At 44.5% G+C, this 26,910-nt stretch overlaps 1 protein-coding gene across 1 annotated transcript in view; it reads left to right on the top strand.

Annotated features, from left to right (window-relative positions):
• The first annotated feature begins 25,605 nt into the window (after positions 1–25,605).
• The window catches only part of MATN2 (matrilin 2), a 56,666-nt gene continuing 55,361 nt past the window's right edge, over positions 25,606–26,910 (top strand). Inside the window, exon 1 of the mRNA XM_015409817.1 lies at positions 25,606–25,678. Coding sequence (XP_015265303.1) covers positions 25,606–25,678 — 73 coding nt within the window. The remainder of the gene's footprint in view (positions 25,679–26,910) is intronic.

Below are 26,910 nucleotides of genomic sequence, written 5' to 3'. Positions count from 1 at the left end.
TCTTTAAATGCCAGTTGCCAGTTGGTAGCAGTAGAGGGAAGGCTTTGGGATGGCCACTGGCTTAGATGACTGTAAAAGGGGATTGAACCAGTTCATGGAGGATAGATCCCTCAGTGGCTATTGACCATGAGGGATAATTGGAACCTCTGTGTTCAGAGGCAGTGCATCTTTAAATGCCAGTTGCCGGTTGGTAGCAGTAGAGGGAAGGCTTTGGGCTTCATGCCCTGCTTGAAGACATGTTGCATATGGCTGTCCATTGTGGGAAACAGGATGCTGGACTCTACAGGGACAGTTGATCTGATGGGTCGTAGCCCTTGTTGTATCCTGACAGCTTCAGATCCGATCCGTTGCTCTTTCCTGTGATTACTGCAAGCTGGACCAAATACATTATGCAAAATAAGAGCAGTTTAATTTCCATAATTCCCACCAGCCAGAGTCTGATTTTTCTCAGCTTTCCCAGGTGCTGCATTTTGGTTACTAGTTTTTTTCCAGTATGGAATAAACACTCATCTGTTTAAAGGCCAGTAACTTCATATTGAAAGTATTTGAGTGAGCTATAGTGATGAGATCTGGGTTCAAATCACAGCTCAGTCATCACGTTCATTAGGTAACCAGGGGCCGGTCACTATCTCTCACTGTAGCCTGCCTCACATGGTGGTTGTAGGAATAAAATGGGAAGAGAGTCAATTAGGTATGATACTCTTGGAGTTCCTTTGAAGGGTACAAATAGAATAGACTAATGAAGGCAAACCAATTCCTGCCATTAGGAAGTTTGCTGTTTTGCAGGCCACATGAAGGAAATAAGAGCCTTCATGCACTTGGGAGTGGCCTGTGCAAATGTCAAAGTGCAAATTTGCATCATGAGGGACACTTCGTCTGATTGAAGGATACAGGGTTCTCTGTCTAATAGCTCCATTTCATCCATTTTGCTGTTTTGCAGGCCACATGAAGGAAATAAGAGCCTTCAGGCCACCCCATGCACTTGGGAGTGGCCTGTGCCAATGTCAAAGTGCAAATTTGCATCATGAGGGACACTTCGTCTGATTGAAGGAGGCACAGGGCCCTCTGTCTAATAGCTCCATTTCATCCATTTGTAGTGTGGTCTTAAGCAGAGTTACACTCTTCTGAGCCCATTGCTGGTTTGATTAGTACGTTCCAGAAGATGCTCAAAAGGATTGTGAGAAATTGTCAGAATGGTCACATGGTGAAAGAAGTGGGGGTACTGGGGTAACTCTCCCTCCAGCCCGGTTCACTGATAGAAAGGGCTTTGGGTGGGGCTGAGCTGTCTGTGTCCCCAGCAGCTTTTATATGACTTGATATTCACTTTGAAAAGCCCAGCTGGGCAAATAATGTTTCCCAAATTAGTTGCTTAAATCAGTGCATTATCTTCTAACTTTCCTGCTGCACATTTTTGTAGGACAGTGGTCATTTTCTCTGGAGTAGACCTCCTAGCCATGTTTAAATTGTAGAATTTTCCTTACACTAGACTGGATGGGATATCATGCTAGGTATTTGTTCCATTTCTCTACTTGATTTTGTGGAATTCTTAAAACATCAGTATGAGGATAAGTGTGTACATATTTCTCATTCAAATCTTCTGTGTAAACAAATTATCTATAATAAAAGGGACATTTCCTCATGCCTGTGGTCATTCTTTCTTTGTGTGCACTTTCACAAACATGACTTTTTTCCCTATAAAAACCTAATTCAACATGACAGAGTGCCAATAAAATTCTTGGCTGCTGTTATGAAATCTAGATTTTCCCAATATACGGGGTGAGGAGGGGATTTGTTGTTCTTTGTCGTGGAAATAGGGATGTGGGGTATTGGCAAAACTGTGCGTGACATTTCACAGAAATTAAAATTCTGTGCTCTGTAAATTGAAAACTTTGAATCTGCAGCAGATGGACGGGAAAGACACACAGAGACGGTTCCAGTGGCCAGTAAGGTCCCACAATAGATATTATTATATATGTTGTACCTTCCAGGTTTGTTTGGCAGTGACAGAGGTGACATTCTTAAAGTTCTGGTGTCCTCATGGTCAACAGGTGGAACTCTTGTGGTCCACAACCATGGAATAATCATTTCCTAATATAAATTTAGGGACCATATTTAATCCAGAGTACAGGAGAGGCAGCAGATACAGCTGCAGGAGTTGTGCAGGACACTGAAGCTCAGCCTCCTGGCCTTCCGGGAGTTCTGCTCAACACACACAGGTATACACTTCTCTCCTTCTCTCAGTATTGTCAGTATCGGGTTCCTAATGCTTTGAGCCTGTGGACACCTGTGGAATTTTGGCAGCCACAAAATAGGCACCAGAGAAGATGGAGCCAATCACAAAATGGCCATCACAGAAGGTGGAGACAAACACAGAGGAAGCCTAAGAGTAGGAGACAAGAGGAGCGATTTAAAAAAAAATATACCAGGGAAACTGAGTGAGAGAGAATGAAACCAACACCGGTGACCGTTGCCTCTGAAAACAACAACATGCTAATCTGCATGGTCAATCAAATCTCCAGTGGTCAATTAGAAGCCCCATCTGACCCCACCCACTTTCTAAAAACACTTGGGGAGGGCTCCAGGAAAGGTATCCATGGACACCATGTTGAGGACCCATGGTCTACACATTTCCAGGCTACCTGCTGAGATGTGCCAAATATTAGGTTGCATGTTTATGCACTGAATCTTCAAACCTACGACATGTGCACCACTCTGGTAATTAATATACAAACATACAAAACATGCCAGAATTCTAGTTTTGTCTATATATGAAGCAGCAACAGTATGCAAATGGTTTGTGATGGCCCTTGATGTTCCTGTTATTGTGTGACCCAGAGTTGCACTGTACTCAACACACCCATTTTTCCTTTCTTGAACGGTACAAAATTCATACCTACTTCAATGCAGGTTGTTCTTGGCACTGTTTTTTCCCCAAGCACCTCATTTCAACATTGCCTCAGTACTGTGTGTCTGTTTTGTTTTCACCCAATGTATCAAATGCTCTCATCTTCATCCAAGAAGTGTACATTTTACCCTTGCTCTTATATTGAACAGAGAGCTCAAAGACCATCTTCATGGCTAAGAGAAGGCTTTGAAGCCTCAGCTCCATAAGCCAAGTTTTTCTCCCTCTCCTGTTACCAGGGGAGCGAGAGTGGCTTCTCATTCATGCATGACCTTTATAGGTGCACCCCCTCAGATCCAAAGGGTAAGGGACCCCTGAGTCTAATTTTACATGAGCACAAACTGAGAAGGATATCTCAGGTTTAAGCCATGGGAAAAGACAGAGGCAGAAAGTGGATTTTAGTCTTTATTGAACATATAAAAGAACAGAAAAAGTAAAAGAGTACACGGATTGGAGAGACAGTGCAGTACACTTTTTTTGGGAATATACAGTGTCAAAGAATAAATGCCAAATCACAAAACATTTGGAGGAATAGGAAATTAATTGGCAAATCAGTTCCTAGTGAAAATGGGGTTTTTTATAAGGTGGAACCCATGTCTAATTGCAAATGGGAAACTCTGTGTTGTGTTTATATGTGTTTAGTATCCCCATTGAGCAAGAAGGGGGGGAGGGGAGCAGAGATTGGGAGGAGGAACAGGGTTTGGGATCGAGGTTCTTTTTGAGCAAGACTCAGCAAATAGAGGGAGCTGGAGAAGAAGGCAAGGAATTTGGGGAGAAGGAACAGATGAACGAATGAAAGCAGACAGTTTGTATGTGTTGCCTAATCCTGCAGCTTGAATATGGCATTGCATTTACAAAATGGCAAGGGAACAATCCGGGTGGGAATCCTTCCTTATCTTGGATGAAGTGGTGAGGGAGCAATCCTGGGGATGGGACTAAACCCAGACCACTAAGCTTTGCCTCATATCCTGAAGTGGCAGAGGAACTATCTGGGGGGATACTGAATCCAATTTGCTAGTTCAAGGGATGCCCTTGGGCTGCTTTACTTGGGCATTTACTACTGGGGCCAAATTTGGATCTGCTGTGGTATTGGGTGGGATCCAGCCTGTCTTGGAGAATTTGTGGATATTTTGTGATCAGGAAAATATTAAGGATCTGTTAGGTCTTTGGGGGAAATACCAGAATCTGAGCTGTTATTGGAAGATACAAATTGCAAAATATGGATGTTTCTTTGAGGGATATTCTAATTGGGGTTACATCCCAGTGATGTAAATGGAGAAGAGTCTGGCCATGACTGAATGACCTGGGCAGCACATGACTAATACCTGGCACCAGTGGGTCAGGCAATGGGTAGTAGGTTCATTTATTTACTGGATTCATTTGTACCCCACCTTTCTCCCCAATGGGGATTCAAAGTGTTGTACATCAGTCTTTCCTCCATTTTATCTTCACAATGCCCTGTGAGGTGGGTTAGGCCGAGAGTGAATGACAGCTCCAAGGTCAGCCCCTTTGATTAGTCGTCCCCCCCTCAAAAAAAGAGGTTCTGCATTGTTAGTGAGATTCATGAGTGGCCTGTGAGGGAAGATTATTGTCCTGCAAGCTCTGGTCATTTATCACAGCCAGAAAGTTGAGGTGTCTCAAAGGGATACAGAAGACATCCTTTGATTAAGGAGGGTCAGAGTTCCCATGGGAATCAAGTGGCTTCCTTTTGCAGTAGCCCGACCTTAACTCCCTGGCTTTAATATCAAACATGGTACTAGTATCTGAATACTAGTGGACGACTCAAAGCTTCCAGAGAATTTAATTGCCTGCTTGAATATTCTTATTTAATCTTGGTTTCTCAACCCAAAAAGGAAAATAGAGGCAATACTGTTATTTTGGCTCATAATTGTGAAAGGCCTGAAATAGTCTGTGACATGACACAAAGGACATTTTGACTGCAATGAATCAGAGAGTAATATTTTGCCAGAGAAAAGAGACCAGAGTTCTCTAGAGCTGTCTGCACCCCCCTGGATCGCTACCAATGTGCTTCTGAAAAATCTGGCCAGTTTTTCGGTTTCTTAATTCAGCTGGGAGTGTAGAAGCCAGTGCTGTAAACTTTTGCAATGTCTGTGTTCCGTGGATAAGATCTGGGATCTCCAGACACTAAGAACATCATTGTCACTTGGCCAATAAATATGAAATTAATTTTGGAGGCCAAATGACAGTTCAAAATATGCGTACTTTATCTTGACAACTACCTGAAACAGCTGTTTGTTTTGTAGGAGATCTTAAAGGGCAATAAAATACAGCAGAACATGTTACAACAACAAAAAATAAGATTTTTGTAATCCTCACTCATGTCAAATTTTTAGAAATTAGATTATAATCTGGGATTAGCTAGCTAGTATGATCACTTCAAGTAGGGGCCAGTGGCCTTGACATTTCATTTTGGACAATGAAGTCTCTGGGGAAAGATTGGTATTCCCTTGATATCTGAGATATTTCTCCATTTATTGATTTATTTTTAAAATGTCCAAAACATTTTCTGCCTGCAAACACAGTTTATAAAACCTGCAAATTGCTACTTGTCCGTTCATGACTACTAAATATTGGAGGGTTTTTTGGATTGGAGCCCACAGATCCATCCCACAAATGGCATCGCAGCCTTCAGTTCATGGAGCTTTCCCTCTGGCACAAGTCTCTTGCATTGGGGGAAGTGCTACCATCAGTGGAATGTATCTCCAAGGTCCAACCTATAGTGAAATCTGGTATATGTATCCATGGAGCCCAATAGTGAGATTAACAGTTACACCAAAGTCCAATATCAGTTCAAGAGCTGACTGGGCTGGTCACCTTAAGTGACCTACAACTTCGGGTATATATTTACTTATTTGGGCACTTTGACCCAGTTTTTCTCCACACACAGTGAGAAATCAAAGAAGCTTACCAAAATACAATAAACAACCTAAATCAAGTATAAGTTATTTAAGCAGAGGGGGAAGGTCCTCTAAATTGTGCTCCTTAGAGCCAAAATGGTGCATAGTTCTTTCATCCGGCTCAGATGTCCATGGCTCCTGCTTCCTAGGTGCCACTCAGGCAATGCAAATGGTCATACAGTCCCCAGGGCCACTCAGAAGCCCGTTCAGGTCTGTCACGCTCCTTCTCTTACCAGATGGTTTGCACGTCAGATGCACGTCTCTTCTGACCATCCATTTTTCAATGGCTCCCAGCTGGCAGGGGCGCAAGCTACTAGCCAAAGGGAATTTAAGAACACATTGTCTCTGTCCCTTCATCTCATGCTTCTGGACCAGTTCATGCTTCAGGAGGGCTTAAAAGCTTATTCAATGACCCCATGCAGCATTGGTCCTCCCTTTGTCAGAGTCAAACTGGATATTAGGTATGATGCAAGGTGAGACATGGGTGCCCTACCTGACTCCCTGTCACACATGGCGAACTTACCTTGAAATCTTTCTCTTGCTGCATTTGGTTTCAGGGGGGAAAGAGGGACTTCCAGTTTCCTTTCTTTGCCATTTTACCTTGATTTTTGTCACATGCAACGTCTTCGTCAGTATATGGACAGTATATGCATAGCATCAGTACTGCACCTTAGTCAAATGCAGAGCAAGATCCAAGAATCAACATCGAACATAACAGACTCTGTTACCGCTGAGGCATCCTCCTCAACTTGATTTGGAAGTATGGGTGGTGCTTTCTACTCAGTGGTGAGCCAATGACTGGGTGGGTGGAGTCACTCCATCTTAGAACTATTTGCTGCCCAAAAAACATTCTGTCCTGTAGCTCCAACAGCCCACCCATGTGGTCAGCAACACATAGAGCTGTGAGCAGTGTTCCCTCTAAGTTGAGTTCGTGTGAGCTAGCACGTGGATTTTTAGCCTCCGGCTCACACATTTTTGTCTTAGCTCAGGAAGGAGGGCTCCAGAACAAACTCATTTATGCAGTAGCCAAATCACTCGCTCACAACTTTAATGCCAGGAGCTCGCAAAGTAGGATTTTTGCTCACAAGACACCATGGCTTAGAGGGAGCATTGGCTGTGAGTTCCAGATTCTGGCCCCCGCAGCTCCTAACAGAGCAACAGTATCATAAATAATGATGGGAGTAGGATTTCTTGGTATAACTTTTGCTACAAAATGTGTGGGGAAGGCTGTGAAGTATCGTTGTTGCTCAGAACGTACAATCCCTTCTTCAGCCCTTACAGATCTGGAGAAGCGGGGGATGAGATGAGATGCAGTATTGTATAGAGTAGATGTTACTTATTATATACTTAGGCGACTTGAGTAGTGAAGAGGAAATGGGTTAAGACTATATGTAATCCATTTTGAGCAATGAAAGCAAAGAAAAACTAGTCTGATGGAGGGAACCAATAGTGAGGATTGTTTTTAGGGAGGCGAGAATTTTACTAGCTATCGTAAGTACATACTTAATAGGGGGAAAGTGAATATATTTTTAATCTATGCTATAGGATCTTTACTGTTGACAAAATGCAGGGGAGGGTAGTTGGGAATATTTGGGGAAGAGTGACCAACTGCACCTTGCTATCCATTGGAACTGAGTTGAGTGAAAGGACACCTTCATTAACTACCATGTTTCTAAAAAGAAGGATTGACTTTAAGTAGCAGAGTTTTTGATCCAATCCTCCTTTCCCACACCAAAAGTAGTCCTTTTTTTTTTGTATACTGCCTTTCCAGATCTGCTCAAGGCAGGATGGACTGACAAGTTAAAATGCCCTTGCTTTCTCTGAGGCTGATAAAGAATACTTTCTGGCTTTCCTACAATGTTTGAAATGTCTAATGACAGCAAAACAGAATGGTCTCAATTATTATTTTTGAAAGAGAAGTTTAAAAAGATATTTCTACATGCAGTATCTTTAACTGAGTATGTTAAAGCAGAAAGGATCCCTAGGGGTCTGAGAATCCAAAAGGCTCCTGCCTTGTTCGATGATGGTGCTGAATTTAAATCACAATGGATGGCTATTATGAATAAACGTTCATTGGATCTTATGATATTGATTATACAAAGATCTGATAAGGAAATCGAGACTGTTAAAGGGAAATTAACAACCTAGAGGATAAGCTCAAAACTGAAACTAATAGTAAGGATTTTGAGTCCAGAATGGCAGAAATGGATAATTCCATTAAACAATTGGAGGCAAAAATTAAAGATTTCAAAATGAAAAAAATTGACAGGGATGCTCGTGACTATTCAGGAGCAAGGGTTTATTTTTGGAACTTTAAGCCAGAAATTAGAAAAAGAGTACCTTGGGCTGATACCACCTATACATCTTCGGATGGGGATACAGGTGATTCATTGGGTGAATTTGGGAATACCTCTAGTGATAAGGGTCCCTCGACTACACCTTTTTTAGATCGCTCTTCAAAAAGAAGACTAAGGGAACAAAGAGAACAGCAGAATTTTTCAAAGTTCCGCCCTTACAGGCGGAATCAATGCAAAATATAATATTTAATCTCTCTGATTAGCCCCATTGAATGTAGGGTTTTAAATTATGGCCTGAGTTTTGTGCCTAACCCTAGATATGATCCATTTCAGACCAGGACTGATATTTTTAAACTTGTGCGTTTATTGAAATTGAAAAACTTTTTTGGTGATGATACTGAGTTTGATAGAAAATCATTACGTCCTAAATCTTCATTTATTCCACAAGTTACCAATTATAGTATACAGACCTTCGAGAAAATTGTCTTAAGGGATATAGAAAAGGTTCACACCCTAATACTGCCATCCTTTGTAGAGTTACTCCTGCCTAAATCAAATTATTTCAAAGGACTTGGATGGGAGTAACTCTGCATTGGATCAAACTGTAAAGGTCAAGGGGCTTTATGATTTGTTCTGAAACCTGGAAGAATTAGAACCAGACTCAGGCAACAGTGTGATGTGACATGTCACAAACTAAGGGAAGCTGTACATTATGGACTGAGAGAGAAGAATGCATCATAAGTATGCTGTACCATTGTCAATACCAAAAATCAGCAAATACCGTGCTACAGACAATTGCAAGGTATCTCAAGTAATTTTATACATTTATTAGTGTGTGTGTGTGTGTGTGTGTGTGTGTATATATGAGCTCAAGGCTTCCTCCAAAGTGAAAAGCACGTGCAGTGTTCATTGGTGAAATTTGGATAAATACCTTGGTATTTGGCAACCTTGTGTTTGGAAATATCTGTTGAACTCCCTGAGGAAGACCCTGAAACAGGAGGACATCTGGACCTCTGTTGGAGGAAGAATGAACACTAATTCAAAGTAGACTTAAAGGAGTCGTCCTTCTTAAAACGTTTGTACAATTAAGGAGGACTGGTATTAATAAAGGGGTTGTGCAATATATTTTGTTATATAAAAAGACACTACTAAAATTTTGGATATATGATTCTTTCTATGTGATAATGTTTATGTGACAATTAATATAATGGTGAATAATTTATAAGAAAAAATTAAAAAATATAAAAATGAAAAAAATATAAAAATTACTTGAGATACCTTGTAATTGTCTGTAGCATGGTATTTGCTGATTTCTGGGAATAAACCAAAGCTGAGCGGTCCCTGCAGCACTACTAGCCGTGGCACTAGCCATGGATGTCAGGTGAGCAGTGCTTCCTCCCACAAAGTGATGGAGGTATGGAGGAGACAATGAGTGAGTTGACACTGATCCTTATCTGGAACAAAACTCTAAGTCACTGGGTTTTACTTGCTGTCACCTGTAAACACAAGAATACCTTGCACATTTCCTAACACTTTTCTTGTTTCTCTTACCTATCTGGTCTCCCTCTTGCTCTTCCCAAGCAGCACAGACACAAGCACCATATATGCAAACAGTCAACAGGTAAGGGCGGTTGTCTGTGGCCCGTTTGTGGTCTTCCCTGTGGCAACTGAATGGCCACTTGTGGGCGGAGCTTGGCAGCCAGTAATGGTGGACGCATAGAGGACTGTCTCCGCCACCTCACCCATCTATACACCATTAATAACCTTTAAAAATAACTCTTCTTAATTGAAAAAGCAAATGGGAAAATCAGGAGTGACGAGGGCAGCTAAAAAAGCGGCGAATCCACAGCAACTGACTAAATTTCTGGTGAAAGAAACGTCACCAAGAATTGCTTTTTGCACAACAGAACGGGATCCTAAAATGGCAGACGCTCGAGACCCCGTGAATGCTGAGGACGACGGCTCAGCACTATCACGATTTGAATTCCTAGCAACGATCCAGCAACTAGAATCTACAATTGCTGACCAGGTCCGTTTGGCTATTCAACCGCTCACAGACGAGCTGAAATCTATAACTGCAACTTTGTCAGAAGTATCGCAAGCGGCGGATTCGGCCCTTGAAGCAGCTATAACGGCCCAAGACGAAATTCAGGACTTACAAGAAGTCAGAAGAATGGGCCGCTACTAAAATAATAATGATAGAAAATAAACTGCGAGAGCCTAATTTAAAGTTTCGCAATATGCCTGAGGACGCAGAAGGAGAGTCTGACCTTAAAATCTTTATCGCTTCCTGGCTAGCTAAACTTTTAAATTTAGAAGACAACGTGGCCCCACTCATCGACAGAGCTTACCGCGTTGGTCCAGCCTCCAGGAAAACCGCTAAATACCCAAGGGATATTATTGCATCTTTCCCCGACAGCCGAACAAGGGAAAAGATCCTGAGACTATCAAGGGAAAAGAGAGGCCTTTCATTTCAAAATACAAAAATTTCGGTCCTGCTAGACCTCTCACAAGAGACATTACAACATAGACGACAACTAAGACCACTAACTCAAAAGCTGCTAGAAAACAAAGTACGTTACCGCTGGTCTTCTCCCGTTGAAATTTTAGTCGTCCATCAAGGCCAACGCTTAACTGCAAACGACTTAGCGTCAGGATCCAAACTCCTTTCGGCACTGGGAATTGATTTTGACTTTCCCCCATCGCCATCGCCGTCAAAAGAGCAACCTTCTCAAGATGTAAACAGGCCTGAATGGCCACTGTTAGAAAGAGGTCACAGATAGCTGTGGTGGTTCAAACCAAAATACAACCCCCCCCCCAGTGCTAAACAGTGTGCAAGTTGCTGAGTGCTCTCTAACTCTGAATATTAATGTGGGGAGACAAAACCACATCTTTGAAACTACGATGTTAAGGCCTCTTTGTCTGTATTCCATAGGATGTCTGCAGGATGCCTAGCTGACATAACTGGGCCCGGGGTATGGCTACCTGGTATTAAATTGTACCCTTGGCATGCTGGGAAGAACTGGAAGCATCCCCCTGAAAAAGCAAAAAAACAGCAGTCTCTGTAACACCCAGGACACTCAGGTCCCTTAGAAGACTTGAGAGCAGAGGTCAAATGTACAGTCCACGTTTAAACAGTATTGGAGAAGAGAGAAGAGATTGGATTTATACCCCGCCCTTCACTACCCAAAGGAGTCTCAGAGCGGCTTACAAACTCCTTTCCCTTCCCCTACACACAACAGACACCCTGTGAGGTAGGTGGGGCTGGGAGAGCTCTGACAAAAACTGCTCTTTTTCAAGAACAGCTGTGCCAGAACTATGGCTTGCCCAAGGTAATCCACCCTGTGCAAGTGGAGGAGTGGGGAATCAAACCCGGTTCTCCCAGATTAGAGTCCGCGCACTTAACCACTACACCAAACTGGACAATGCTTATGGGTTTCCTATACAACACAAGATAGGATTACACAGTTTGACTTCTGTTTATTGACTTTCTTAGCCCTGTTCATATGTTACACTGAACGCACACACATATCTTGCATGACTTTGAGTGCATCTGTTTGTAAGAGAGAGCCAATATGCTTTCACTTTACAACTGAAACCAGGGACCAGTACCTGGATAAATGTGGGGCTTGTATCACATGTTCAGCTGTACTTGGGTTGAGTGTAACATCAGAATTACTCAACACACCTATTTAAAAAAAAATCAAGTGTACACTGTGCAGATTGTATGTGCTTTCACTGTAACTTGTGAATGGGGCTCTCATGTACTGACTGAAATTCCCTAGGTTCATTTTCTTCCAGTTGTTAAATCCCTGTCTGAGGGAAACTAGATGCTTGACTAAACAGGCCATTGATCTGACCCAGCATGGGTCCTCTTGTAAGTCTTTACAATGCCACAAGACTCTTCCTCTGCAGCAAAAACATCAGACTAATTCAGCTACTCCACTTGAGCAAGATCATGGCATCTTTCTTCTCTTCTAGGTGTTTCTCTCCAGCTACTGAAAAAAAACCCAAAAAGTTGGCTATTGTGTCCAAGCAATAAGGCTTTGAAGCAGATTCTCTTGTTTCTCTTACCTATCTGGTCTCCCTTCTTTTTCTCTCTCTTGCTCTTCCCAAGCAGCACTGACACAAGCACTATATATGCAAACAGTCAACAGGTGAGGGCGGTTGTCTGTGGCCTGTTTGTGGTCTTCCCTGTGACAACTGAATGGCCACTGTTAGAAAGAGGTTGCAGATAGCTGTGGTGGTTCAAACCAAAATACACCCCCCCCAGTGCTAAACAGTGTGCAAGTTGCTGATTGCTCTCTAACTCTGAAAATTAATGTGGGGAGACAGAACCACATCTTTGAAACTATGATGTTAAGGCCTCTTTGTCTGTATTTTATAGGATGGCTGCAGGATGCCTAGCTGACATAACTGGGCCCAGGGTATGGCTACCTGGTATTAAATTGTACCCCTGGCATGCTGTGAAGAACTGGAAGCATCCCACTGAAAAAGCAAAAAAGCAGTCTCTGTAATACCCAGGACACTCAGGTCCCTTAGAAGACTTGAGAACAGGGGTCAAAAGTACAGTCCACGTTTTAACAGTAATGGAGAAGAGAAGAGATTGGATTTATACCCCGCCCTTCACTACCCAAAGGAATCTCAGAGCGGCTTACAAACTCCTTTCCCCTCCCCACAACAGACACCCTATGAGGTAGGTGGGACTGAGAGACAGAAACTGCTCTTTTTCGAGGACAGCTCTTTTCAGAACTATGGCTTGCCCAAGGTCATCCAGCCAGGTGCAAGTGGAGGAGTGGGGAATCAAACCCAGTTCTCCCAGATTAGAGTCCGCACACTTAACCACTACACCAAACTGGACAATGCTTATGGGTTTCCTATACAACACAAGATTACACAGTTTGACTTCTGTTTATTGACTTTCTTAGCCCTGTTCATATGTTACACCGAACGCACACACATATCTTGCATGAGTTTGAGTGCATCTGTTTGTAAGAGAGAGCCAATGTGCTTTCACTTTACAACTGAAACCAGGGACCAGTACCTGGATAAATGTGGGGCTTGTATCACATGTTCAGCTGTACTTGGGTTGAGTGTAACATCAGAATTACTCAACACACCTATTTAAAAAAAAATCAAGTGTACACTGTGCAGATTGTATGTGCTTTCACTGTAACTTGTGAATGGGGCTCTCATGTACTGACTGAAATTCCCTAGGTTCATTTTCTTCCAGTTGATAAATCCCTGTCTGAGGGAAACTAGATGCTTGACTAAACAGGCCATTGATCTGACCCAGCATGGGTCCTCTTGTAAGTCTTTACAATGCCACAAGACTCTTCCTCTGCAGAAAAAACATCAGACTAATTCAGCTACTCCACTTGAGCAAGATCATGGCATCTTTCTTCTCTTCTAGGTGTTTCTCTCCAGCTACTAACCCCCCCTCCAAAAAAACATTGGCTATTGTTTCCAAGCAATAAGGCTTTGAAGCAGATTCTGCAAATGTTTTCTCCAATGTAGCTTGTACAGACATTCTTACATTTTTTTTCTCAGAATTAAGTGAGCATTCTTTCTATGCAAATAATAATTTGTTATCAGTTTCCCCCTTTCTTCTTGTGTCCTTGGAGATCCAACAAGCAGCTTATGATCACAATCCAAGTTGGCAAGAATGGAGGCATTTTTATGACATTTGCTAGAGAAAAAACCCCCAAGTTGAACAGATTTACGTGAGCGGAGGCTGGATTTCAAGGGAATTAATTATTGTAATACTTTGAATGTCAGGAATCTGTCTGGAGATTATAAATGAGTTGCTTTTTTTCTTTGCACAGTTACATTTGTTTCAGTGAAATGGCATTATATTAAATTCAGATCACTCACAAGATAATGTCTTCAGCTTCTGAGCATTATTATTTGGCAGAGCCTGTGATTGTTCCTCCACTTGATTGAGTATAGTGAGCATGGGGAGGCATTTGGAAAGCAGATACTTGGGAAGCTTTCGGAAGCCCAAGAAGGCAGCCAGGTGGCGTTAAAGCGTGGGCAGAGCTGACAGGCAGGACCTCGAAGACAGGTACTCTCTCCCACATAGCTCTGTTGCCAAGTACGGTAGACTGGACAGTATTTAAATTAGCACATCATTTTATTTTATTTTATTTTGGCAGACTGGTTTAATCAGTGGAAGATCCTTGACACATTTGCAGAATGTCCAAAGAATCCAAAGCTACAGTCTATTACTTTTGGGACTAAACATTTCCTGGGTGCATCTTTTAAAGGTGTTGGGAGGGGGTGCTTTTCCCATGCTGTTTTTGGAAGACATGAGTGCCAGGAGACATATTTCTAAACATAAAATGTTCATCCATCCTGTAAGCACAGAGCACTTTCATAAATGGCAGAAACATGTATTTATTGAATGACCTTGGGCCAGTCATACACTCTTGGTCTGAACTACCTGATAGGGTTGTTATGAAGATAACATGGAAAATGATGTAAGCTGCTTTGGGTCTCCATCGGAACAAGGCCATTGGGGAGAAAGATGGGATATAAATGAATACATACAAGTGGGGGTCCCACAAGGACTTACGGGGACATCTCATTTTCCTCTTTCCCACTAATTTATCTGCTTTTTTCCATGAACCCCCATAGCCTCTCCCCTTTTTCTGCTTGTCTCCCCATCACCCAGCCAAGCTACCTTTATTTTCCCCCCCTTCCAGCTTTTCTTCTTTACTCCCTCTCACAGCCTCTTCCCAGGACTTTTCACTTTAGATAAGAGACAACTGAAGGGGGACATGACAGAGTAGCTAGAGAGACGGCTTATAGTCCGTGAGGACTGTGAACGGGTGTCCATACAGATAGTGGTGAACTTTTTTCACCCCCGCCACAGTAGCCAAGGCCTCTTTATCAATTTGCGCGTAGTTGCGCTCGGCCACTGACAGAGTCCATGAATAATAGGCAACCAGGACCTCGCAGCCATCCGGCAGCCGATGTCCCAGAACCGCCCCGATGTCACGGCAGGACCAGGGGGCGTGACGCAAGTAAGCCAAAGTCCAGGAACAGTCCGAGGTCAAGCCGGGCAAATCAGGTAGCAAGGTTCAAGCAGGTTTAAATCACAGTCCAGAAGCAGGGTCAGACATACCAAAGTTTCAAGTCCATAAATCACAACGATATCAGAGGAGTCAGAGATGAACGAAGGTCAACGAAGCCGAGGGTCAAAAGCAGAGGATCAAGCCGAGAAGAGTTCCACAAGGTCTGGAGCAGAGATGCAAGGATTCAGGTCAAGTTACATACCAGGTGTTGCTGGTGATGGGCTGATATGCTGTGGAGGTCCATGTGCTGCTTCGGCGTGACCTGGTGAGCTGACGACTTCTGGCGTTGGCCTCTGGAGCGGCAAACCCTGGCGATGTGCCCCAATTTGTTGCATGTGCGGCAGACCGCGTTTCGGAAATGGCATGACGTGCGCTCATGGTCTTCCCCACAGCTGGCACACGGAGCTGAAGTGGTAGAAGCCTTGCTCGTTTAGTAGGACGATTGATGTGGGCGCTGGGATGCCCACTGGCGGACCTGTAGTACCTCCTCCTCGTCCGAGGTGTCGGAGCCGACAGTCGCTTGGGTGCAGTGGACCGCCTTGGCATGGCGATTTTGATGGGCCTTCTCGTAAGCGGTGGCCTCCCGGATCACTTTATCCAGGTCCAGGTCGTCCTGGCTGACCAGCCTCCTGTGGAGCTTGGGCTCCCTTAACCCCACAAGGAACTGGGTCAGCAAGGTGTCTGCTAGGTGGGGAAAGGAACAATTGGTGGCCGCTCGCCTGAGCCCGGCCAAGAACTTGGAGGCCGGCTCATCTGGCCCTTGGACCCGCGCACAAAAGTCCATGCGCTCAGTAAACTTTGTGGGCTTCGGCGAAAGGTGGTCAGTCAACGCCTTCACCAGCACGGGGTAGGGCTCATCCGTGGTCTGTTTTGGTCCTATGAGGTCCTTGAGTAGCAAGACGGTGTCCATACCGCACGACCGAAGGAGATGGGCTTTTTTCTTCCCCTGGTCCACAATGACGTGGCAGTCGAAGTAGTTCTCCAGGATCTCGAGCCAGGTCTCCCATTGTGTGGGGCGGGAGATATCGAAGGCAGCGATGCTTTCCTGGGTGGCCCCCATCTTACTGCTACACGTGGAGTGACGGCAGGAATGGCGGGAATCAGTGAGCGTAGGGGAGGAGCGGCGTGGGGCTGTCTCGTAGTCAGCAATGTGGTGCTCGGAGTTGCGTAGAGGCGGGGCGGTGCGGCTCTCGGGGGCAGCGGCGCGATGCTCAGAGCTCGGGAGCAATGCGGTGAGCAGCGCTTCTCAAAGATGCTCGATGCTGGTGGCGGTGGCAAATTCGGCGCGGCGGCTCACAGCGATGTCCGGAACGTGGTCTCTGTTCAGAGGGAGATGGATCCCATCCTCGTCGCCAGTGAAAAGTACACAGACTGAGAGTGATTTCAGCAAAGTGTACTTTATTCAATCAGTAACAAGACAGCTTTTGCCGGCTCTCAGGCCAGCTTATATTCCCTGTGAAATTGCCACCCACAACACCCCCCCACTTCCCAATAGGTTATTTACAGAGGCCAAGAGTTCCATAGGCTCTCGGCCGGGACCTAGCCCCCTGCTAGGATCCGCATAGTTTATTGTCTCTAAGAGTGAAGCTCAACGTTTGTGCTTGACCGCGTGGAGCCCTAGCCAGCCAGCCACGCGGTCTGAGTGGATATATTACACCCAGACTACTAGCTCTTGGGGAACCCAATGAAGCTGATGGATAGTAAATTCAGGATGGATAAGGCAGTGCTTTTTAAGAAATGGTGTTTTTTTACTCAACAATTGATTAAAATGTTGAATTCACTGCCAGAGGATGTAGGGATAGCTGCAAGCATAGATGGCTGGAAAAGGGATTAGACAAAATCGTGAAGGATAGGTCTATCAGTGGTTACTAGCTGTGCTAACTAAAGGGAACCTCCACATTCAGAGGCACTAAACTTTTGAATAGCAGTGCTAGGAATCAACCTCAGGGAAAGGCCTTGGCCCCTATGCCCCGTCTGTTGACCTTTCAGGGCAACCAGTTAGCAACTGTGTGAAACAGGATGCTGGACCCGATGAACCAGCAGGGCTCTTCATAGGTTTCATAAAAAGCAGAGGTAAACCATTTTTAACAAATGAATATGCATCCAAGATACAATGCAAGTTTTCCTTTTCACTTGAACAGCAGATACAAGAAATGCAAAAAAAATTGATTTAAAATGTAAAGCAGGATTATGAATGGGAGAACATGCTGGATGCCTGGGAATACGGGTGGCTTTTTCTGTGCCTATTCCAGTTCCCTAAGGAATGGTTTGCTAAGGAGACTTCAGCCTCCAGGAACACCACCTATAGCCACAAAGCCTACAAGAAAGGTCTTCCTGCCTTGGGTGTGTGTGTGCATGTGTGCATCAGGCAGTCCTCTGCCATTTTCTTCACAAGAGGTTGGACTAGATGCGACTAGAAATAACCATTTGTTTCCTGCTAGATGCTTGGCAGGCAGAAAGCAGGGTCTCTCCCCACTGTCTTTTATTTGTTAAATTGCCTTGGGCAGATCATTCAGCGCCTTTCTAGTAGTCCCTTCTCCTCAAAGGAACACAGAAGACCAGATTTACTGGTTTTTTTCCTGCCCTTCCCGGCTTTTTGTTAAATTGCCTTGGGCAGATCATTCAACGCCTTTCTAGTAGGCCCTTCTCCTCAAAGGAGCACAGAAGACCAGATTTACTGGTTGGTTCGTGCCCTTCCCGGCTATTATTAATGACACAAATCTCTGTGCTGATGTTCCGTTTTCCAGTGGCCGAGCTGTCCACTGGAAATGGAAAAAGCACCGCCAGATTCCTGATCAAACGGACTGGACCCGCCCTGCCCCAGCGACTCAAACTGGGTGGCATTGCTGGCCGGAGCGGCTTCATTGGGGAGGGGACAGTCCTCCTGGGGGGGGGGGGGGGAACCCCGGCCATCCTGTTTCAAAGTGGATTGTGAACTTTCCGCTCCTGGCAGTGCTTTTTAAGGGCGTGAAAGGGAAAACTGGAGGGGATGAGTGTTTGTTTTGAAAAGCGATAAGCGACGGGCGCCAGAGTACACGCGAGGAAGGAGAGCTGCCGCTTGCTATTTTCTGCAGTGAAGCGGCTACGAAGCAGCACGCAGAAAGAGTCCTCCCCACCGAGAGATAAGGTTGAATCCCCCCCACACACACTTCAAAAAAGGAGAGGTTTAGATAAAAAATGAGCACGCTCAGGAGGCGGATTCTAAAACGATAATCGGTCATCAGCCAAACAGGGAGAGTTGCTAAATTCTTTTCGTATTGAGCTGTATTCAGCCACACGCCTTTCTGGGACGGAACTCCAAACGCTGCACGACGTTCTCAGAAACAAAACCAGCATGACTTGAAATCATTTTTTTTTAGAGAAATAAAAAAGCCGTCGAGCCACGTGCTGCTTTCTGCATTCCCCTGCCAAAGAAACCAAGCGACGACTGACCCGCGCTCTCTCTCGCCAGCTTTCCCGCCACAGAAGAGCTGAGCTCGGCTTGCAGGGCGCACCGCCGGACCCCTCCCGTCCCACCCCCGGGCTTCCCTTCCCCGCCAGGGCGACAGGGTTTGGCTCTTCAGCCGTCTCCTCCCCTTCCCCACAGCGCGGAGCGCTCAGCGCCCTCCCGGAGAAGCGACTGCGCCTCAGCTCAGCTTTCTCACCACCAAGCGCTGCCAAGAAGGGGCCCCCCTCGCTTCGCGCTCCCTTTTGCACGTCGCCTTTCCGGGCTGGAGCGGCTTTTCCTCGGAACGAAGAAGGAACGCCTGCGCAGCAGGTAAGAGGAGCCCTTTTGCCGCCAGCCCGGGCCCGGGGGCGAGGCGCCTTCTGTCCGACCGCCGGACTCGGTCATTTATCGCCCAGCAATCCCCCCCCCTCCCCGCCTTCTCCCTTCTTTCCCTTCGGAGCAGCAGTCGCGGAGCCGCCCAGCAGTGATCAGAGCGAGGGGCCAATACTTGTCATGCAAAATTAAGCTCCTTGAGTCCCAAATGGAAGGGGGAAAGGTTTTATTGGCTGGGTCGCCAGTGTGGAGTCCCCCGCCCCTTCCGTCTTTCTCTCTTTTGACAGTACTCTTCTTGAGGCTTTCGGGGGTGGCCGGGTTAAATCAAAGTACACACTAGGAAAAGCAATTGTGTGGCACTTGATCGATGAACCTGTTTATTAAGGCATTAGAGGCCACTTGGTCAGATGCATCCCCACTGGGCAGATATTCATGCTGGTCTAGCGTAGCTGTGCAGGAGGTTTTTGCCCATGAAATCCTGTCCCACAATAAGTCTGCAAGGCGTCCATCTAAAGAGGACTTTTCTTGAGTCTAAACATCACTGAATAAAATGGGATTGACTCGAAGAGTCGGACTGGACTGTGCGACTGAACAACCAATGTGCTTAATTATTACCCAGCTAGCTGTAGCTCAGTTGATGTCTCTTTTCAGTGCCAGTCTTGGAATGTATGAACTAAGAATTATGAAAATGCCTTTGAACAGAAGCAGACAAAGCTAACGTTCCTGTGTGTGATGTATCAGATCTGTTTCCAAACTAATGCTCCAAGCTCATGGAGCTCACAGATTGGCATTAATCATCCATGCAACTGTTACAGTTTTATCCGTGAACAGAACCCAACAGAAATATCTAGGAAACATGATGCTGCATTCCCCATATAATGCTTTCCTATAGAGGCATTTATCTGTTAAGAATGTTTATATGGGAGCTCCAACATTGGTGGCCCCTAGCTAGGGCAATAAAGAAGTCTCAGTGTATGAGTTCCAGACATTCAGAAACGAAATTCATTCTCCCACATTACAAATTAAAGGCTTTTTTTGAGTTCCATCTGCCAGTTCCAGATTCCGCTCAAGGAGATCAGATAAAAGACATCCCAAAATAATATGCCTGATGAAAAGTTCTTTGGTCCAGACAGTGGTTGAATATTACTAGATCACAAGGAAGTTGATGTTGTCATTACAGAAATCTTCCTTGGTAAATCCAGTTTCCCCACATCCCATGGAAATTATGCAGAGCTGACCAAACTATGAGCTTTCTGTTCAAACATCACTATAGGTTGGTTTGTTTTTTTTAATGGCTCCCTTGGTACTCTGGTACGTGTTGGCCGCAGGGATATACCAGTGGCTTCAGATGTGATTTAAGGTTCATAAAATTTTTACTGCCTCTAAATGTAGGTTGAATGTTGGTGAACAACACTACAGTTTCTGTTAGTGGCAAATGAGGACCTTTCCATGCTAACGTATTTTACTGCCAAAAAAAAGTGCTTCTGTAACTTGGTGGTTCCAAATGTCTTTGCTCTCAAAGTAAGGTTCGTGTTGCTCAGTGGCTGTGAGTGATTCATGTATCTCAAGAGACTGCTTTTGTTAAGGGGGGAAAATCTCATTTTATCCACATTCATAATGCAAGACCGTATTGCTGAGGAACAAGGCGGTACCATCCCGAGCTCTGGATGTTGGCTTACTACCAGCATTTGGTGTAGCACCAGCTTAAGTATTCACTATCCTATGATGTCTCAGTGGAGAAAAAGATACTTTCTGAAAGATCCAGCTGAAAGCTTAGCAACTGCACTGGAGACCATAGTGACCATTGCCAGCACTCATCAATAATGGAACACAAGGCCAGTGATAACTCCACTTCGGCTGTATATGGAGGCAGCCAACCAATGTGTGGAGATGCTGGCCTGCCACCCTGCAGCCACAGAACTCAACAAGGAAAGGAACAAAGGAAATATGGCCCCATCCCCAGTAACGTTAATACATCATAGGATCCTAGTAACTACCACCTCCTTTTTTTAAAAAATAAATTTTTTATTGAAAGATAAGTCCAACATACAGAAGATATAACGTGCATAAACCAATAAAACAGTATATAACAGTGATATTTCCAACAGTGATACTTAAACCTTACAGCATGTTAACTCCATAGCATCTCCAGGTAATCTAGGATTAATACAACTGCTAATCTAGTTGTGTAAATAGATCAAAAGAGTGCGCAGACCATAAAAAAGCTCATTACTTAAAGATGAATCCACTCAGAGTATCCGAGATTTCTTGGCAAAATGCCAGACCCTGCGTATCGTTGTGTGTGTATCTCATGTGTGTCAGCTATTTTGTCCATCACATAGTGATCCCAACATTTGTTCCTCCATTGATGAACGGTTGGAAGTGCCGTGGACTTCCAAGAGGTAGCAATGATGAGCGATCAATGTGGCAGCTGTGGCGATCAATGTGGCAGCCAAGTCTGAAATATGAACTTCTCTATCGTCTGAACTACCACCTCCTTAAGACTTTGCAGATGAGGGTGCAAATCCCCTCCAGCAAAACACATTCCTCCTTAACATGTATGGAAGGACTGCCTGGAAACTGGACCACTTTATCCAGACTCCTGTCCTGACAGGCCACTTGTGGGACTGTATGAAGCGAGAACTCTCTCACTGAAAGGCCAAGGCCTTCCTCCCCCACAAGCACCTGGGTCCTGGGGAAGAAGGAATGTCCTGAGGAGCAGTCTTTTGCAAGTCAAGGGGTTATAAGTAGTAGGATAGCAACAGGAGACAGAACATTCGCACAAGGTATCCCCTGTTATCTCCCCAATAGCTCGCTGTGAGGAAAGCACTCTTGAAGAAAAGAGAAGAGGAGATTGGATTTATACCCTGCCCTTCTCTCAGAGCGGCTTACAAACTCCTATCCCTTTCCCTCCCCACAACAGACACCCTGTGAGGTAGGTGGGGCTGAGAGAGCTCTCTATAGAACTGCCCTTGAGAGAACAGCTCTGACAGAACTATGGCTTGCCCAATGTCACCCAGCAGCTGCAAGTGGAGGAGTGGGGAATCAAACCCGGTTCTCCCAGATTAGAGCTCGGACACTTAACCACTACACCAAACTGCCAAAGGGGAAACTGGCAATAAGGCAAAACTCACTTTTTGTCCAGCAACAGGACAGTCAGCAGCAAAAGAAAAGGCAAGGCTAGGACCTGCACTTGCACTTTTTGATAAAAGAAACCTATTCCTGGGCATCTGGAATCTTTCACTGGGGCTAAGGTAGCAACAACTGCAAAGAAAAGGATAGATCTGAGTAACAGCACCAGCTTGGTCTGCATGAGGCCCCAGCTGACACCCTTCATGAAAATAGCTACAAGATGTCCCTAGAAGAAGTACTCTCAGTATCAGACCTAATCATTGGGGATGTGCCATTCATTCTCATTGGCTGTCCTAGACACCAACAATTTTGCTTCACAGCTTCCCTGTAGCTACCCTCCACTGCATTCAGTATGTTCATTAATTTTCCTGTACATTCCAGCAACCATTGTTGTCTGTTTCCTTCCCACCCACCCTCCTTCCAGGCTTATGTAGGCTGCACGGTTTATAAGACCCCAGTAGTGAACAGGAGAATTGTGAACCCTGAAGATCCTGTCCCTCCTTGATACAGTATAGCTGTTCAGACAGAGCTGACCCTGTTAGGCCTCTCCCAAAGTGATTTCCATGCTGAATACATCTAAATAATGAGCAGAGTGCATGAATCAATTCATAACTGCTGCACCTCAATCAGTCAAAGAAACAGCTTTGAAACAATCCTCACATTTATTGACCAGAAGCAGGAACAGAGTCCTGAATGCCAGTAAGAATAACGGGTTTGCCACCACTTTTGTTCTAGCAATGCTGCTGTGTGGTTGAAAGCTGTATTGACAGACCTCAGAATCATAGGCTGTGTCGTCTCTATCACTGCATGCTCATGATTTGTACAGTTATGGTGGTCAGAGAACTATCAAACAGCTGGTAGAGCATGATAAGAACAAGAGACTTAACAAACCCGGAACAGAGGTTAGTTTAGGTTGCCTCTGTTGGTCATGTTGTAACCTCAGTGGATGATGGCACATCACTGTAGGGTCCATCATGAGCTCTACTCCTGTTGGAGAGCCAAAGGAAATACAAAATATAGAAACACAAAGCTGGAAAGAACCCCAAGGGTCATCTAGTCTAACCTTCTCAGCAATGCAGGAAATTCACAGCTACCTCCCATAAGATAAGTTAATGAGTCATATTCATTCATAGGAACAAACAGCAAGCTGGTTGAAGCATTCTTCCAGTTCCTATACATCCTTATCTCTCTTGAGGGTTTCTATGTGATGAGATTCACCAGCTAGATGAGCTGTTGGTCACTGGACCAGTGCTTAGTATTACCCATCCCTTATAGAGAGGTTGACTGGAACTCTATGGGCACTTTTTGTTTGAGCTGCTCCCTGAGGCTCTTATCCTGGAAGGCAAAAGGTGCTATGAACAGCGGCAGCATCTGGAGCATCTGGTGGTTACCCAGAAATAAAGGACTACCCACATAACATAATGCAGCTCACTATGCTGTGTGAGTATATATAAGAACATAAGAGACGCCAATGTTGGATGAGGCCAATCAGCAGCTTCATCCAACACTCTGTGTCACACAGTGGCCAGAAATACCAGTGCCATCAGGAGGTCCACCAGTGGGGCCAGGACATTAGAGGCCCTCCCACTGTTGACCCCCCCCAAGCACCAAGAAGACAGAGCATCACTTGCCCCAGAGCCCCTATCTATACCTTGTGGCTAATAGCCACTGATGGACCTCTGCTCCATATGCTTATCTAATTCCCTTTTGAAGCCGTCCATGCTTGTAGCCGCCACCACTTCCTGTGGCAGTGAATTCCAAGTGTTAATCACTCTTTGGGTGAAGAAGTACTTCCTTTTATCCGTTCTAACCCGACCGCTCTGCAGTTTCATGGAGTGCCCACTAGTTCTTGTATTGGTTGAAAGTTGTATTCAATATGTTGAATGGTATAAAGTGTTATGCATTCTGTATTTATTTTTTACAAATCTAGTGAAGCTAAGACATATCTATGAGGGGGGGGGGAGAGATCCATGCACAGTTATTCATATATCCTCCTATTCAATGACAGTATGGGGGAATCTATATTTTACCCAAAACTGAGCACATAGATGAAAGCATAACCCTCCCTTTAACCTTTAACCTTCATGGAATGGCCTCCTCAAGGAGGTCAGGAAGGATCCCGCTCTCCTGGCTTCCCACAAATGGATGCGAAGCTGAATTATTCAAGAGGGCTTTTCTACTCAGGCAATACGGTCGCACTGTACAGAGTGGCTTACAAGGTTACTTGGACAAAGGGTTAGGGACTGTGGTCCATACTGCTATACTTACAGTGTCGCTTACTGTAAGTAGGATCCTATTATGTAAATTTTGCACTACTTAATGGGCCATGTTAATACTTATGCTCTGCTTCGTTTCTTTCAGGTTGGTTCCGGACTTTTAGAATCCTAATGCATTCTTTATTGAATGTCCCCATTTTGCTGATTGTACTGACTCAGCTAGGTGTCCTTGACTCTCTGAAAGGCGGACTATAAATAATGTGACTAAATAAATAAATTTCCCTTCTCCTGTCCTCCCTTACCACGCTGTGCTTTGCCACTTGAATTTTTTTTTCTTTCCACCCTTCGCCCTTCCTCAATCAAATGCTACATTTTTGTTCGAAGAAAAAGCATCCCCCACTTTATTTACATGGGGACATGAATATAAGTACCCTTGTCTAATTACAAGTGCGTCATGCCTAAATACATCAAGTCTAATTTAGCTCTGTAGTTATGTTCACGATGCAGCCAGGCAATCACACTATGAGTTGGATCCTGTGGATCTATTCTGCTAACAAAGGTGCCTTTTCCCCATGCAAGAGGCTTTTTTGTGTAAGAGTCTTTCGCATCAGGGAAAGGGGTTCTGTGCTGGGAAAAGGTGCACCAGATCTATAGGATCCAACCATTTGTGTCAGTTTGACCAGCCTTGTATGATTCTGTGATGCTGAAATGCCTTGGAATAATAATAGGATACAAGTGACCAAAACCCCTTTTTTCAAGTTTTAATATGAATGTTCCAGCTATTCACGTATTTATGCTTATGAGCTATATATATGCCTATGATTGTGCGCATATGCAAACATACTGCCAAATAGTTAGGAATGCTAGTCAATCATTCAAGCTATAGTCAACTGATGAATGAATTGATTCAATCTACTTAAACTTGCATTTGAGAAATTATAGAGCTAAAGTAAAAAACCAACTTGTTTTTTTATTAACAAGGTGCACCTTTTTTACTCAGTCAAAATGTTTTAAATCAATCTAAAGTGCAATCATAAACATGTACACTTAGAAATAATCCCGTTGAGTTCAATAGGATTTACTCCCTTGTGAGTGTATTTAGGACTCCAGCCCTAATTGGTTAATTAATTTAAAAAGCCACATGAAGAGAAAGATACATGCCACATTCTTGGTATTGCTTGACTAATTATTAAATTCTTTTCATTTTTTCTTACAGTCTTCTGCCCTGATTATCTATCTAGCTCTGTTCTTCCTGGAATAAAAGGGGGAAAATGATGTTATGCTTCTTTTTGTTGGCTGGACTTATGCTGGCCTCAGCCAGAGAAAAACGCCTTCCAAGAACACTTTTAAGTCAAAGAAATGATGCTGCTTTACTTGGTGAGTTGCTACAAAGGCATGCCAAGCGTAACAACTGTACACATCTCAACACTTCAAAATGTTTGCAGGATGATACAGCTTCTTTTGAGGAAGGGGTTATTTTTCTGAAAGGAGGAGGAATACTAATAGGATAAGGTTTGGGAGAAGAGGAGTATAGTTTTGAATACAAATAAACTGGTTCATTAAAATAATTTATATGAGCGATATTAAGTCAACATACGAAAAACTGGTTCCAGAGGAATGCTAATAATGGTAGAGGAAAGACATTTAATTGTTTCTTCCTTCAGACCCCCCCCCTTCACAACCAAAACTGTATTTCTATCCATGAGGATTTTAATGCATATGAATTGGGCCTTACGAGGGAAAACACTACCTGGAAAGGTGGTTAGGGATGTGCACAGAATTTTAAATTTGTTTTGTTGTTCTATTTTGCTTAGAATACTGAATCACCCAAGGGGCCCTCCCTGCCAAAATTCAGATAGATAGGCGAAAAAGGCCCCTGTTTCATAGGCAATTAAAATTCTCACTTGCAGAGCAAACAGAAGGTTGCATGACAGCCTTGATAGGCGAGTTTGTCTTCCTTTTCCCAGAATCCCTAGGAGTGAGTGAGAGTCTATTTTTCAACATGAACAGACCATGCAGGTTTTAGGAACTAATTCACCCCCTCCAATTTCACTGTGCTCCGATGATGGCACCTGTACTGGTGCAGCCCTCCCCGGAGACAAGGGTTTGGATTTCAGCAGGGCAGGTTACAGGCAAGGTTGCAAAGAGTAACCAGGGTCCAGTCCAAAAGTAAGGGGATCCAGATAGCAGGTATGCCAAGTACAGCCTAGGGTCATAAGAACATAAGAGAAGCCAATGTTGGATCAGGCCAATGGCCCATCCAGTCCAACACTCTGTCACGCAGTGGCCAAAAATACCAGGTGCCATCAGGAGGTCCAGCAGTGGGGCCAGGACACAAGAATCCCTCCCACTGTTGCCCCCCCCAGCACCAAGAATACAGAGCATCACTTGCCCCAGACTGAGAGTTCCTGTCTATACCTTATGGCTAATAGCCACTGATGGACTTCTGCTCCATATACTTATCTAATTCCCTCTTGAAGCTGTCCATGCTTGTAGCCGCTGCCACCTCCTGTGGCAGTGGTCAAGGGATCCAAGCAGCAAGTCCAGGGTCAGGGGTTCCAGAAAAGCCAAAAGTCAGGTCCAGTCCAAGGGTCAAGGCTCTAGTGGTC

The sequence above is a fragment of the Gekko japonicus genome, unplaced genomic scaffold, assembly GCF_001447785.1.
Source record: "Gekko japonicus isolate JY-2015 unplaced genomic scaffold, Gekko_japonicus_V1.1 scaffold47, whole genome shotgun sequence".
Classification (NCBI taxonomy): Eukaryota; Metazoa; Chordata; class Lepidosauria; order Squamata; family Gekkonidae; genus Gekko; species Gekko japonicus.
Note: the sequence above shows the minus strand (reverse complement) of the source record. Positions and strands in the feature narration are given on the sequence as shown.